The sequence below is a fragment of the Panthera uncia genome, chromosome F1 (genome assembly GCF_023721935.1).
Source record: "Panthera uncia isolate 11264 chromosome F1, Puncia_PCG_1.0, whole genome shotgun sequence".
In the NCBI taxonomy this organism is placed as follows: Eukaryota; Metazoa; Chordata; class Mammalia; order Carnivora; family Felidae; genus Panthera; species Panthera uncia.
This window is the reverse complement of record NC_064813.1, coordinates 67,536,695-67,551,420: the sequence shown is the minus strand read 5'-3', so window position 1 is coordinate 67,551,420 and position 14,726 is coordinate 67,536,695. Positions and strand designations below refer to the sequence as shown.

The window sequence follows — 14,726 nt, the reverse complement described above, 5'->3', positions numbered from 1 at the left end:
GGGGGGGGGGGGGGGGGGGGGGGGGGGGGGGGTAGCGGTTGGGGGGAGGCTGGGAAAGGCGGACCTCAGTCCTGGAGGAGAGGTGGTCGGGGCACAAACGGGGCACCAGCTGAGACCCGGCCTCCAGGGGTCCCGCAAGTTGGGGAGAAGGGGGCTGGGGGGCAGCACACACGCGGTGCCGACGCTCCCCGGGCGCACCCGCCTGCAGCCCGGGGCGCACTCGGGGAAGCCGCCCGCCGGCTCCGGGCCGGACTCACCCCAGGGCACTCACCGCGCGGCCGGCGAGCGTCGAGCGACCAGCGGGGCGGTGTCCAGAGCGCCTTTTAGCGGCCGGGGAGCGGAGGCCGGGCGGGCCAGAGCCCACCCCCGGGGCCCCGGGCACCCCCCCGGTCACGCCCCCCTCCCCAGGCCAGCCCCGCCCCCACCCCACCCTTCCGCCGAGGCCCGCCGGGCGCCAGCCGTCTACACCACACACCCCCGGGGCCCCCCTCCTGCCCGGGGCTGTTCCGGGTTCCGGGGCTGGAAGAGCCGGTGGAAGAACGGGAATCCTACGGGAGGTCGCTGCATCCAGGGACATCGAGCCCCCGGGGCGGGGGGCTGGGGTCCCCAGACGGTGTTCAGGATCAGCCCTAGATGAAGGAGGGGGGCAGCCAGGGGTCTGCGGGATTCGATTTAAAGGTATCTACAGCGCCCACCCCTCGGCAAAAGTCCCAGCACCACTCTCACAACCCTTCTTCCTCCCCAGCCCTCAGCCCGCACCCCCTCAGCCCCGCAGCCCCGCGCCCCCGCGCCATCCGCACCTCCGCGCCCCCCCACCTGGAATCCCACCTGCAGTACCCACCCCCCACCCGCCTTTGTGTGCACACTGGCCCTGGCCTTAGTTATTTACGCTCCAGTGAAAAGGTTTCCAGATCTTCTCCTGAGAAAGGACTTTCATAAAAGGAAGTGGGGACAGCAGAAAGCACTGGACCCCACAGATGGGGGGGGGGGGAGGAGCTTGCTGCTGAGGGGGAATTGGGGGAGACGGAAAGGGGGCTGGCAAGGGTGTTGTCAGGGTGGCCTCATGTGGCCTCGGACTGGCTTGCCCACAGCTGCACTCAGGAGCCACACCCCAGCCTCCCCCCCCCCCCGCCCCTCCCCAAGCTCTTCCCTTAGCGTTCTCTAGGAAGCGAGTGAAAACCTGGCCCAACTTCCCCATTTTCTGGAAGCCCAGTAAACTCAGTGACATCCACACTGAAGGAGGGCAGGAAGTAGGGGCGGAGCCCAGGACCCTAACCCCAGAGGCTCTCAACCCCCTGGAAGAGAAGCTCTGCCTTGTGCCACACACCCCCAACCCAGGTGGACAAGATATCTTCAAAACCAGCCTGGAATCAAACATTTTTATTTCCCCTGCCAGAAGGGAAGGCCGAAGCAGGGTCTGTCCGAAAGGGAGAGGAGGGCAAGGGTCCACAGAGGGTCTGTGAGAGGAGCTACAGAGGCCATGGACAAGGGGCTGAGCTCTGGTCACTTGCTGTCCTCCAGGAAGAAGTCATTGTAGGCCATGCACAGAGTGGTCAGGAACACTGAGTACTCCTTGAAGTCGATCTCCTGGTCACAGTTCTTGTCCAAGCTCTTCATCAGGTCATCAATGCTGCTCTCCTTCATCTTCTTAGAGAGCCCAGAGAGAGGGTCCGGTCAGCCACCCTGCCCAGCCTTGCCTCACCACTGCACTGTGCCACCCACCCCCTCGGGGCAGCCTCAGGGTGACCCTCAGCGGGGTCAGCAGCACTCTGAACATCTCGACCCCAAGACTCCCCCAGCCCACACCCAGCACAGGCCTGGAACCATGCAAGGGTTCAGTGGTCTGACTCCTGAATCTAAGCAAATGTCAGTAGGAAAGCCCGTCCAGCCTCCCTTTTCCACAACACTTTCCACCATCCAGAGAAACAGTCTCTACATTTTATACAATGTCTAGCAGAAATGTCCTGGTGACCACGTGGTACTGAGCATGATCCAAGTCTCAGGCTTACCCCATAGAGGATAGTTGAGGACCGACCCGGACGACACGTCCTGAGATCAACGTGCTGGATCTGAGCAGCCGCCCCAGCCTTCCCTTGCGGGGAGAGCCTGCAGCCCAGCCGTGTGGACTGGAGTCCCTGACTCAGCTACACCCTGCCTGGTCCCTTGCTCTCCCAGTCCTGTTCCGCCAAGAGGGTGGAGACAGGGCCCTCAGGTGGGACAGGAAGAAAATACAGACACACTCTGCCCTCCCCTCTTCACTGCCCCCAGCTCCCGCTTTCCCACGGGAGACAGACGTCAGGACAAATGGAGATGGAAACAGCCTCTCTGTGACGAGATCCTTGTCCCCAGTCTGGGCTCCTGTTAAAGTTAGGCCTTCCCCCAGGGCTTCTGTCCCCCTGTAATTAACCCCTAAGGGACCCGTGCCCCTTCCTTTGCCCTCATTAACTCCAGGATGCAGACAACCTGGCGGGAAAGCAGAGGGCAGGCTCAGTGATACTCACACCTGCTCCAGTCGCTGCCCAAAGGGCCAAACTCAGAGAGAGTCTCTCTGGGGAGGCCCACCAAGGTTCAGGATGCGACCAGAAAGGACCCCACCCTGGATTTTCAAAGAAAAAGGGAGTACTCGCCTCTCACTAGTGTCCTCGGACAAGTTGGATCATGTTTCTGAGCCTCTATTTTTTTTAACTGTAAAAATAATATAGTAATTTCCTCATAGGCCTTCACTCCCACCTACCCTGGTCAGCTACCTCCCACCTTCACCATCTGGCAAGAAGCAATCTGTCTCCTTCCAACCTTGTGTCACAACTAGCAGAATGACCCCTTTTGTCCCTGTGTCAGTGCCAGCTGGGAGTCCTGGAGACATGGAGAGTCAGGTGCAGGCCCTGGCCTTGAGCTGAACCCAGCTCAAGCTGGACACCCTCGCCCCTCATCCCCCATGATCCCTCTCAAAGGCTCTTCCATGGCTGCCTGGGCCTGGCCTCAACACAGAAGGCTCTCTGACTTCTAAACTTTCACACGGAATGTAATGCACCCTCTGGACACCACCCTTCCTCCTTCCCAGTGAAACACAACTCATCTCCCAGCATAGAGCTCTTGCATCTGTTGGCCCAAGATGTCCACACTCTGCTTTAGGTCTCTGATGGTTCCCTTGAGCTATCCTGCTCCTGGCTGACACTAGAGCACTTGGAGGGCAGATGTGTGTCCCTGTAGCTTGGGCTTCCAACATCACAGGAGGGGAGCCCTTGACAGTGATATGGTGCTTCCCCTTCTTTCCTCCTCCCCCATGATGTACACAGGGAGCACTCGGGCTTTGGGGTGGGGGTGAGGTCACCTACCTCTCCAAGACACAGCTCCTTCTTGATCAGCTCCTTGAGTTCCTTCCTGCTCAGGGTCAGTTTGCTGCCTTCTCTCCCCGAATATTTGTGGAAAGTGGTGACCATAGTGGTCAGGGCCTTCTCAAGAGGTGTCTCCATCAGTGTGTGGCTCTGGAGGGTGAAGCGGGAGGAGAGGATCACCATCCTCCGGAAACCGGACTTTCTGCTTCCCCATCACCAGCCCAGCCCCAAGGCTTTCTCTAAAGGACCAGAAACTGGAACCCTGGATGAGACAGAAATCTACCAACAAATGGACCCAAATGTGCCAGGGAAGGTTGTAATAAGACCCAAGGCAAACTTGGAAGAGCCGGGACGATGAGACTAACCATCCCCCAAAGGAGCCTACACACTCTCCTGCTTAGGAGATGCTGGAAGAGGGCTCTAGGGGCAGGTGACAAGAGGACTTCCCCAGAAGATGAACTGGAGGCAGATGATGAGTTGAGAAGGGTCCCTGGCCCATCTAGCTTGGGCACTTGTTTGTCAGAGGCAGCCCTCACCCTAATCACCCTCGTTGGCCTGGGTGCCTGAATCACCTGTTAGTGGGGAGTGTCCCATTATAGAAGTGGAGGACAGGGCAAAGAGAGAGTCCAGAGTTTGGAGGGGGCTGGGGCTGGAACTGGGAGATAATATCTCAGCAGGACACTGGGGAGAGGTCATCGGACTTGTCCAGCTGGTCTCCAGTCTCTGGCCCTGAGAACTGCACACACAGACCAACAGCGGGGCAGGGGCGGGCGAGCACTGTTGAAATCTCCAGGATCACTCTGAAAGCTGGATCCAGAGGTTGGGTTTGAATGGGTCCCCTGTGTCCCTCAGCACTGTCATGCCCACCAGGGGAAGTGGCAGCTGGAGCTCCCATGACTCAGACTTGAAAACCACTCCCCACCAGACTTGAAGAAAGGGACAACACCCAAGGAACCTGGGGGCGCCAGGTAAATCTGTGTGGAGTCCAGAGCAAGAAGGAGGAGGCAGCTGGCTCTTGCCTTCAGCCCAAAGCCCACCTTTTGATTCTTGAACTGGATCTGTCATTCACCTCTTACCACCCCAAAACCTCAGCCTCTCCCCAGCTCCGGAGACTCAGCCAGGACCACAGTGGAGGGAAGGGCCTCTGGGCGTCTGCAACAGCATCCTGGCGGTTCCGATCACACCTCGGTGCCCAGAGCCACTTCTCCAGAAACTCTGACAGCCACGGTTCCAGGCTCCGCCTTCCCTCCTGAGCACATGCCCACTCATCAGGCCAGGTCTTCCTTGCTGGTGGTCACCACAGCCTGTCACCCACTGGCCTCAACGCCCAGCTTGCCCCACCATACAGATGAGCAAGGAGGTGAGAAGGAAGGACTCACCAGGGAAGGAGAGGGCAGACAACAGCAGAAACAGTCCCCCTCCCACTACTCCCTGCCTTTATTCCCTTGCTCTGGTCCCCAGGAAACCAGGGGAAGGAAAGAGCCAATGAGAAGGGCAGGGACCTAAGAAGGCCGGAGTCAGAGCCTCTTGGGATGGGGCTGGGGAGAAACCCCTCTGCCAGTACCTTCCTGGTTTCCAAACAGAGGGGAAGGGAGCATGTAGGGTTCATCATGGCACACACATCTTCAGTCCCAGAAACTTTGTTTTCCCAACCACAGATCAACACTCACAATCTGATGGGACAACAGGATGGAAGAGAAACCAAAATCCCTGGAAAAAAGACCCAGGAAGCATGGGCCAAAAACAGCGTATCTCCTCATGCCCTAGTCACTCTCCACACTGGGGCCCTCCCACCCACACCAGGAGCAGAGCAGATACACCTTGAGATGGGTCAGAAGGGGAGATGTTTCCTGCCAAGGGCGTGGTCAAGGTCATTAGCAAGTATGGAGCCTAAGGTTTTTAAAGGGCTTTTAAATGAATGATTTCTTCTAAACCTCACTCCTGTTCGTGGGAAAGAATTGTCAGAGACTTAGAATCGGGGACAGGGAAGGGACCCAGGAAGAGTTAGGGCCCAGTGATGGGTAGAGGCTGCGGATTGAGGAAACAGGTTCAGGGTGCAGGAATGAATGGGGCAAGAGTCAGGGGGAGCTGCCTGAATCACAGGAGGGACATCGTTCCCCCCTCTGTTCTCCCTCTCTCTCTCTGAGAGCAGAGCTGGCCGATTAGGGGCTCGCGCCTGTGGGTGCCACAGCCTCCCCCTGGCCTGCCTGGGTGTTCCTCGCTGCCCCCACCCCCCCCCCACCCCCGCCCCAGCTGGCAGGTCTGGAGAGGCCACAGGGACTGGTCGCTGAGCAACAGGAGTTTCCGAAGCAGAGAGATGATGCAGGAGAAGGCTCCCCGGAGGGCAGCCAGGGGGAGACAGAAGGGGAGGAGGCAGGCTTCTTCCTGGACCAAAATCCTACCCGGGCCTCTGCAGTCACACTCAGGGAACATCTGAGTCACCTGCCCCACTCCTCTAACACTTGAGAGAAAAACAGAATGTAATGAGAAGAAAAGGGAAAGCTTGAAAGGTCAAGAAAACCAAAATCCCCTGTTGCTGGACACAACCTTTACCTGCCTCCTTCTGAAAGGCCCCCAGACCACCCAGGTGGCCAGCAGTGTGGGGTCAGTTACCCACCAGCCTTTAATCCGAAGGGAAGGAACATCATGACTGATATTTTCTGGGGGAAGGAAAATTCCTATTTCATTTATCAGATCATGTGTCTGGAATTTCATCTCAAAAATTATGGTCACCCCCCCAACCCCCTCACTTCCACCCTCCTGTCGCCCCTTTGAGGCCCTTTGTCCTTCTCTGAAGGGCCAGGATCCTAAGTGATAACAGCCCTCAGCCCACGGTTTTGGGGGCAGGAACAAAGGTTGAGAGGGTGATATCCTCAGCCTGCTGCAATGGTGTGGCCTCCCAAGGGTGGCAGAGCCTGGCAGGGCAGGGCCCTCCTGATTCAGCCCTCCCCCCGCCCCCCGCCCCAGGCATGCCCAAACTCCATTCCAGACCCCAGCCAGGAGCAGATGTGACCTTCAGTCCCTCCAGAGGTGAGGCTGGGGTGGGAGGAGACAGTGCGCTGGCCAAGACCCCCCAGCTGGGGTGTTCCAAGTCTTAGAGGGTTTTTTCCTTGCCCTCGGCCCCTTAGTCAATTCCATCACGCACACACGCACATGGACGCCCTTCCACTCACCCCTTCCTTCCTTCACTAGTTGGCTCCGCACAAAACAGCTGCCAACAGCCAGGGCTCCCTACCCCCATATGCCCCTCAACTCCCACCCATACTCAGAGTCTCAGACCGTCAGCCTCAAAGCTTCCAAGAATCTTTATTGAACTTATCCACATCGTGCACACACCTGCTGGAGCCAGGGTGAGGCCCTGTGGCCACTGCCAACAGGTGAGACCCCAGCTGGCAGGCCCCCCACCCGCATGACGGGCATTCACTTCTTCCGGGGCTGCTTATCCGGGAAGCCTTCAAAGAACTCGTTGCACATCATGGCGACACAGGACAGGAAGACACAGTACTCCTGGAAGTCCACTTCATTGTCCTTGTTGCTGTCCAAGTTGCTCATCAGTCTCTGAAAGGCCGCATCATCCGTCCTTTTCTGCAAGGAAGAGGCGACAGGTAGAACCACAAAGCCTGGATGGAGCCGAGTCTAGACCAGGGTTCCATCTCCAGATGGGGGCACAGGAGTGCAGCCACTCCCAGGAGGCCTGCCCTGGGCACTCTGCTCTGGGCTCTCAGGGGCTAAGCTGGGGCCACACAAGGTCAACCTGAGGGGTGAGGAAGTCTGAGTACCCGGGTGCAGCTGGAGAGGGGGACCACAGTGTCTTCCGCAAGGTTGTTTCAAGAATCCAGTCAGACAATAGTCACGAAAGTAAATGTACAATGTTTATTTGTTTATTGAGAGAGGGGGGAGTGGGGGGAGGGGCCGAGGGAGAGAGAGAATAACAACCAGACTCCACGCTCAGCACGGAGCCCAATGCGGAGTTTGAACCCTCAAACCATGAGATCATGACCGAGCTGAAATCAAGAGTCAGATGCTTAACCTACTGAGCTACTCAGGCACCTAGAAAGTAACGCATAAACTGCATAAAGTTTGATATAGATGGGAGCTGTGATTGCTGGGGGCGGAAGGAGGGGGGCGCAGTAAGCATGTGTCTCCATAACTGTGTCTTCACATTCACAAGCCAGACTCAAAAATTGTTCATTGCTGGACTGATGGCAACAGGACAGTCCTGACTCGCGGGTCTCGGCTTTGCACTCTGCCTACCTTAGGAAGTTATTTAGCCTCTCTGAGCTTTTGTTTCCCTTCAGTTAAGCTGTGCAAAGCACCTGGCAGAGTCTGGTCCGCAACCTACCTGTTCATTCCCAGCCCTCTTCCTGCTGGGCTCTAGGAAGAGAGCGGTAGGTGCTCAGTGTGTTTCCAACCAAGCCGTCAGGGCAAGCTCTCTGTCCCAACTTCCCCATCTCGGTGACAGATGCCTGCTGTGGCTACAGCCCCACCCAGGCCTTGCCCCTCCTCTGTGGGGAAGGGGGCACATGGGGCCTACTCCCAGGCAGTGGCCACTCACCCCTAAGAAGCTGGGCAGCTCCCGGGTCAGCAGCTCCTTTAGCTCTGACTTGTTGAGCTTGAACTTGTCACCCTCCTTGCCAGAGTATTTGTGGAAGGTGGACACCATCACATCCAGAGCCTTCTCCAGGGGGTACGCCATGGTGGCAGTCAGGATCTGAGGACAGGGTCCCAGAGACACCCTTAGCTTCCCCATCCCCACCCTCAACTTTGTGTTCAGAATGTCAGAATGTCTCATCCCACTCCCATCCCTCAGGGAGCACTTGATGACACTCTGCTGCCACCAGAGGAGGACCCCAGAATGGTGGGGCTCAGCTCCTGGTGGGGAAGGTGCACAGTGGGAAGCGGATGCTTCAGGCAGCAAACTCCCCAGCCTCCCTCAGGCTGGGCCTCTCGAACAGACCAGACGGCTCCACCCCTCACTCAGGCCTCCCGTGACCACAGCAGCCGCACCCTGGTGCTGCTGGAGGCCTGCCCAGGGGCCTGCAGCGGAAAAAACCAGCGACCGAGCCCTAGAGTAGGGAGGGGCAGGGTGAAGTGGCGGGGGCAGGGATGCAGGGGAGGGGAGGCGAGCTGCCTCTGGCTGTGCTGCCGGGTGCAGGGCAGAAGCTCAGAGGACACGATCAGACAAAGGGCCACAGTTGCCTTCACTTGGCTCCCCACACTCGAGTGTGCACACACAGGCTTGTGCAACCAGCAAACACAAGCCGATGTGCACACCCACATGCCACACACACACCATCACATACCACAGCAACAGCATGTGCAAAAGCCAACATCTCAGTACCGCTCAGCTAGGTCAGATCCAGCCACCTGCACTTCTTTTGTGTGTGTGTTTTTTTTCCCTCTTGCACATGCATGCACACAGGTGCACGCACATACACACACACACACCCCAGGGCCTCCACATCGGAATCTCACACTGGACCCATTTAGCACATCTGGCCCCCACCAGCCGCTCCTTCTGCCCAGCCTGCCCCAGCCTCGGCCTGACACCCTTGTGTCCTGCCCCAGCCTCGGCCCGACACCCTTGTGTGCTAGTTGGGAGGCCACGACTCACCAGGCCAAGAGGAAGAGACGAGAAGAGAGGGTGAGAAGAGGGGAAGAGTGGGGAGAGCCCAGCGGTCTGTGCTATTTATACCCTGGCCAGGCCCTGCCCATGGCAGGGGTTGGGGAAGAGGGAGAGACAGTCCTCCTACGGCCCCTCCACCAGCCCTGCTGGAAACCCAGCTCCCTGCCCTGGGTTGGCACACTGGGCAATGGGGAGCCCACACAGGCAGGGCTCTCAGGAGAGTGGGCACCCCCCCGGTGGCCCAGCACAACCTGAGTTTTCAGGAGCCAGAAGAAGTCTGTGCCGTGGGTGTGGGGGCCAGGGAGGAAGTGGTCCCACTGGGCACCTAGAAAAGGGGGTACGGGGTGGTGAGTGAGACATTGCCCTGGAAATGCGCCCGGCTGGCTCAGATGGTAGAGTGTGCCGCTCTCGATCTCGGGGTTGTGTGACCCCACACTGGGCGTGGAGCCTGCTTAAAAGAATAAATTAAATAAAGCCTTAAACAAGATTTGCCCTAGAAATGTGGCTGCCCGGGAACTATGGGGGGGGTGGGGCACCCAGGCTCAGTGCTCTTGCTGCCTTTCCCCTCTCTAGAGGGTTCTCTGACATGCTGAGTGAGGCCCAGGGCAGGAGCTGGGAGTCTGGAGGAGGAACAGGCCAACACCCAAAGTCACTGCTGGGACCATCCCAGGCATGTCAGCGGACGAAGGTCCTGGCTGAGGCGGTGATGGAGTGGGAGCCAGGTGCAGGGCTCAGGGATGGACTGCAGCTACCCAGAGTGGCCGGGGAGGGGGCATCTGGAGTCGGGACGGTGTTAAGGTGAAGCAGGCATGGTGGGGTGCAAAGTTAGAGGAGCAATCCCACAAAACAAGGAAGGCAGGGAACGGGGTCAGCCTCTCAGAGGTTGGTATGAACCCGAATTGACCTTCACATGGCTACAGCCTCAGGGGCGGGGTCTGTCTCCAGGTGTCCCCTTCCCCCTCCCTCCCTGGCCAGGAGCAGTACCCCGGTCAGACCTCAGACACCTTAATCCTATTAGTTCTGCTCTCTGGGCTCCCACAGCCAGGCAGGGACAAGCCCGCCGCACCCCTACGCCCCACCCCTACCCTCCTCCTCAGAGCGGCCTCACAGAGGACTGAGCTCTGTCCCCAGGGAACGGACGCCCTGGCGTCCTCCTTGGCAGCCCAAGGGAGCTTCTTTTTCAAAGACCCCAGAGAGCCTTGGTGGTACAGTGGTGAGCACAGCTGCCTTCCAAAGACCCCAGAGAGACGGAGAAAGAGAACCCCCCAAAGCCCCTGGACGCTGTCCTTGTATTGACCCCACCGCTCTTGCCAGAGCTGGAGACCAGGCTGCTGCCAAGCTGACACCTGCCCTGAGACCAGAGAGAAGGGAAGACTCTGCCCCAGGCCCCGGCTGTCCTCCCAGAAGAAGCAGACCAGACCAAGTGACACCAGCACTTTATTAGGGGTTGAATGTGCCCTTCCCCACCACAGTCACGGCCGTGGGAGGGGGCAGCAGCTTTGTGACTCTCTAGCTGGGATGCTGGAGGTGCAGGACGGGGGTGGGGGGACAGGTCCTGCCCGAGCAGACCCCTGTCCTCAGGAGCAGAGCCTACTGGGAGCAGGGGGTCACGGGGGTCACGGGGGTCACGTCCTTGAAGTAGTCGTGGCAGAAAGTGCAGAGGCAGGCCAGGGAGCGCACGTACTCCACAAAGTCCACCTTGCAGTCCTTGTCGGTGTCCAGGACGCTCATGAATGCACTGTAGTCACACTCTCGGAGCCCCATCTGTGCGGGGGGGGGGGGGGGCAAGGTTGAGGACAGAGCGTGCCACCACCCCACCCTCCCCTCCTGGGTGGTCCCACACCTCCCCTGAACCTCAGTGCCCCCTGAACCCTCCTTCTCAGACCCCCCTGCTGGCTGCTGAGTGCCTACTATGTGTCAGGAACTCTCCACAGTGCTGTGAATCAGTCCTCCCAGCAGCCCTGCAAAGCAGCAGGTCCAGTGACTGTCTTCCCGAAACACGGATGAGAACTCAGGGACCCACAGCCTCGCCTGTACCCCACCTGCCGGGGGCTTGTCCCCAGCTCTGCCTCTGCAGAGTCCAGGCAGTGCTGCCCTGCAGCCTGGGCCCCCAGGGGGCTCACCGGGGTCCAGGTGGGCAGCTCCTTCTGTAGCAGCTCCTTGAGCCCTGCCTGGCAGAGCCCGTGCTTGCCCCCGGAGAGCTCTGCGTATTTCCGGAAGGTGCTCACGACTGTAGCCAACGCCTGCTCCAGAGGTGTGGCCATACTCACTGTGGGAGAACAAGGGCTGACTCACACCAGAGGCCCAGGGCACCTCTGCCCTCTGTGCTTCCCAGGGTCTGCTCCCAGTCCTGTCTTAATCTCCACTCGGCTTCCAGCCCCACAAGCTCCACCTCCTCTGAGCAGCCCCCTCCCTTAAGCTCTCCTGCTCCTTCTAATTTTCCCCCTACTGCCCCCACTGTTATTCCCCCGGCAGAGGCAGAGGTCTCGTTTCCCTAACATCACCGCACACTTCTCAGGGAGAGTGCCCTGTCCCCTGACTGCACCCCCATACTGGGGATCCCTGAGGACTCCCCAGTTCTCTGCCTTTGGGCATCCCTGACACCCAGGAAGGGCTCAGCCCCAACCACCCCATGAGATACACAGCCCCCTGGCCTAAAGGATCCCAGCTCCTTCTGTAGGAAACAGCCGGAGCGGAGGCGGGCCTGTTCCCAGGGGAGCCCAGGGCCTCCCTGCTCAGTCCCCCAGGGGACAGGAGTCTGCAGCACGGCGGCCAGTGCCAGGGCTCTCTCCCTGATTCCCCTCTGCTGGGCCCTGTGGAGTGAGAGGCGCGCATGGCTGGGGGCTGCGGTCCCTTTGTGACAGCCCTGTGGCGCAGGGTGTCTGGGTTCTCAGTAGAGGAAAGGGCCACAAACCCAGGGAATAGCAACCTCAGAGGTGCTCAGCGGCCCTTCGGGCTCCTGCCAGCCGGGCTGATGACACCGCGCTTGATCTTTCAGAAGCTGGGTGCCTGGAGACTGGAGGGATTCCTCTTCCCGGCATAGCCCTGGCCTGTCTCAGGCTTCAGCAGGAAGAGGGGGGGTGGGGGACAACATGGAAAGGGAGCCAACACCAGTGCTTTTAGCCCGCGGCCCCCACCCCTGCAGACCTCAGCTCTGCACACCCCTGAGTGTACAAAGAACCCCTGAGCCCTCCATATCTGCCTGCCCTCACCTCTCTGGTCCCTGCTGTGCTCACCACTCTGCCCCCAGACCCAGACCCTGGGCCAGGAGACAGACCCCGAACTGCCCAACACCCAATCCAGGGCAGGACCCAAGCAGCTGGCACTCACCACTGGTGTCGGCGTTTCAGCTGTAGGAGGCAAGAGACAGGACATCCCTATTTGTACTCTCCCATGGAAGGAAGGAAGCAATTATGGGGGCCCAAGTAGGTCAAGCTGAGGATGCCCCCAGGGGCTCCCCTGCCTCCTTCCCTGGCGGCCCTTATTACCAGCCCCACTACCCCCCCATCCATGCACACATCAAAGGCCAAGTCTGGGCCACAGACACTTACCCCCTCATTGCCTGCCCCCAGAGTTGGGGACCGGGCGCAGCACCCCACCCCTGATCTTCCAGCGCCCGTTGGAGGAGATAGGCTAACCCCTCACATCTGTCCCCACCTCTTCACTCTGAACAAGCACCCTAGAAGCATGCAAAGTGGGGGCACACTTAGCCTCACCCCTAGGGAACCCCTGTGCCGAAGGGGATCTTGGAGACATCTGCTTAGCCCCCCTATTTACAAGTGAGGACACTGAGGTATGAGACACCCTCCCTGCCTGGCCTCTGGATCAGTGTCCTTGGTCACTTTCAGCTGTGAACAGCTCTCCCCCGAGTGAGACCTTCTTCAGCGGGCCCGGAGGAAGAGGAAGGCAAGTTGCCGCCAGAGCCCTTCCACGGTCACGCTGACTCCTCTGCGGCCCCCACGGCCCCCAAGTGCTGCGAGTGACCTCAGACCCTGCACGGCCCCCTGTGCGTACAGCCTGAGGTCTGTGTCCTGCCCTCCGTTCCGTGAGGGTCCGATGGGGTGGGGCTGGGTTTCCTCTGGCTCTAGCTGGAGTGTGGAGCCCTTTGGGGTCCCAGCATCATGGGGGCTGCCCCTGTGTCTCCTCTCCTCAACGAACGCTGGGCTTCAGGCTCTGTCTTCCTCACTCCACAGACTGTGAAACCAAAGGTCCTTTTGGCTTAGTGGGGCCAGTGCTCTCAGGGCATGAGGGGCCCTGGTGTCCTGCTCACCTCTGGGACTCAGCGTTCTCTTACTGCCCTGTGAGCTCTTCATTGCTTTGAAACATGTTATTTTTTAATTCTATCCAGCATTTTTTGTTATTTTTAGCTGGAGCAGGCACAAAGCACCATATTATCAGACGTGGAAATCCCTCCATATCACTTCTCTGTGCCCTCATGCATGCCCCAGCCTGAGAGACCCCTCCCTGTTTCACAGCACGAGAGCCCAACACCCAGAGGAGGGTGGGAAGGGGGAGACGAGAGCAGCACCCAGGCCTCCAAAGAAGCCCTATTGTCTGTGGAGGCAGCCCCAGATCTCACGACACCTTGACCTCAGCCAGGGCGCCCAGCATCCAGGCCCAGCCTGGGCATCATCTCCTTGAGGACTCAGCCCCTGCAGGTGAAGGGAACAAGCAGGGGAGGGAAGGGAGAGCTGTGATTAGCCCTGTTTTATAGGCAAGGTTATGAGGAGCAGGGGGGACAGAAGTGGGGACCAGCAGCTAATCCAATTCCAGGCCACTCACTGACTCCAGCCTGTGATACCCCAGCCTTGCCGGCAGAGCTGAAGCAGGGTCACCCCACCCCTCTGGGCCTCACGTCCCTATCTGTTGAGGATCAAGGGTAATAATGGTGGCTACTTCATGGGATTCCTTCGGGGCTTACGTGAATCAGCGTGTACAAAACGCACACACAGTGCCTGCTCACAGTAAGGGCACAGATGTTAACTGAGAGGTAGGTAACTTGCCTGAGGTCACATACCTAACAAGTGGCAGGCCTAAGAGCCACTCATTATTCATGTAACTATTTAAGTCACCTGTCTGAGGCAGGTGGGTGTGCTCAGAAACAAGACAGATTCGTCCTGGCTCTGTGGCGATGACAACCAAATGGGGGACACAGGTGACAACAAACAAACGTAGGCCAGGCTGGTGGTATCCGTGCCAAGGGAAAGGGGGGTGGCGGGCTGGCACCGAGTGCGGGGTCCTCAGCCCGCAGCCCCTTTCCCCGAGTGAGGCTGCGCCTGTTTGCCCGCTGCGGGGGAGGGCGGGCGCTCACCCGGGAGGCGGGCACAGCTCCCTGGATGCTCCTCCTTCCCCACCCTCCACGGTCCACTTGATTCTGTGCCTTGGAGCCCTCACCACAGCTCCCCGATGCAGGCGTGGAGCCTGCTGCTGAGGAGGGCAGCACATCTAGAAGGTGAGTCTCTGCCCCACCTGTGGGTGGGAGGGTGGGAGAGATGCCCTCTGACCTGGAAGGACTTCCTACAGCACTGACCCTCCCCTTCCTCTCCCTCCCCTTCCCCTCCCTCTCCCTGCCCCCCCTCCCTGCCCTCCTCACCCTCCCCTCCCCTCCCTTTCCCTGCCTCCCCTTTCCCTGTCCCCCTCCCCCTCCCCTCCTTCCCCTCCCCCTCCCTTTCCCTCCCCCTGTCTCCTCCCCCTCCCTTTCCCTCCCCCTCTCTCCTCCCCCTCCCTCTCCCTCCCCCTCCCCCTCCATCTCTCCTCCCTTCTCC

At 59.5% G+C, this 14,726-nt stretch overlaps 4 protein-coding genes across 6 annotated transcripts in view; all 4 read right to left on the bottom strand.

Annotated features, from left to right (window-relative positions):
• Positions 1–14,726, bottom strand: part of S100A6 (S100 calcium binding protein A6) — a 79,341-nt gene that overhangs the window by 954 nt on the left and 63,661 nt on the right. The window contains exon 1 of one of the 2 annotated variants that reach the window (XM_049635013.1): positions 272–365. The exons of the other annotated variant lie outside the window; for it this stretch is intronic. The gene's annotated coding sequence lies outside the window, so the exon portion shown is untranslated. Of the gene's footprint in view, positions 1–271; positions 366–14,726 lie in introns of those variants that run through there. 2 annotated transcript variants of the gene reach the window in all.
• On the bottom strand, positions 1,456–3,569 carry S100A5 (S100 calcium binding protein A5). Its single transcript, XM_049635032.1, has 2 exons — positions 3,336–3,569; positions 1,456–1,647 (listed from the first exon to the last, which is right to left on the bottom strand). Exons 1-2 carry the CDS (start codon positions 3,516–3,518, stop codon positions 1,504–1,506), a joined length of 327 nt encoding a protein of 108 aa, XP_049490989.1. The 5' UTR covers positions 3,519–3,569; the 3' UTR covers positions 1,456–1,503.
• Positions 6,623–9,039, bottom strand: S100A4 (S100 calcium binding protein A4). The gene is made up of 3 exons (XM_049635025.1): positions 8,950–9,039; positions 7,891–8,046; positions 6,623–6,920 (listed from the first exon to the last, which is right to left on the bottom strand). The coding sequence occupies exons 2-3, from the start codon at positions 8,029–8,031 to the stop codon at positions 6,756–6,758; spliced, it is 306 nt and encodes a 101-aa protein (XP_049490982.1). The 5' UTR covers positions 8,032–8,046; positions 8,950–9,039; the 3' UTR covers positions 6,623–6,755.
• S100A3 (S100 calcium binding protein A3) lies at positions 10,366–12,745 on the bottom strand. 2 transcript variants are annotated; one of them, XM_049635017.1, is made up of 5 exons: positions 12,513–12,745; positions 12,292–12,311; positions 11,891–12,021; positions 11,085–11,230; positions 10,366–10,725 (listed from the first exon to the last, which is right to left on the bottom strand). In XM_049635017.1, the coding sequence occupies exons 4-5, from the start codon at positions 11,223–11,225 to the stop codon at positions 10,552–10,554; spliced, it is 315 nt and encodes a 104-aa protein (XP_049490974.1). In that variant the 5' UTR covers positions 11,226–11,230; positions 11,891–12,021; positions 12,292–12,311; positions 12,513–12,745; the 3' UTR covers positions 10,366–10,551. The 2 variants fall into 2 exon arrangements, with proteins under 2 accessions (XP_049490974.1, XP_049490973.1); XM_049635016.1 differs by lacking the exon at positions 11,891–12,021 and having other exon boundaries at positions 12,513–12,742.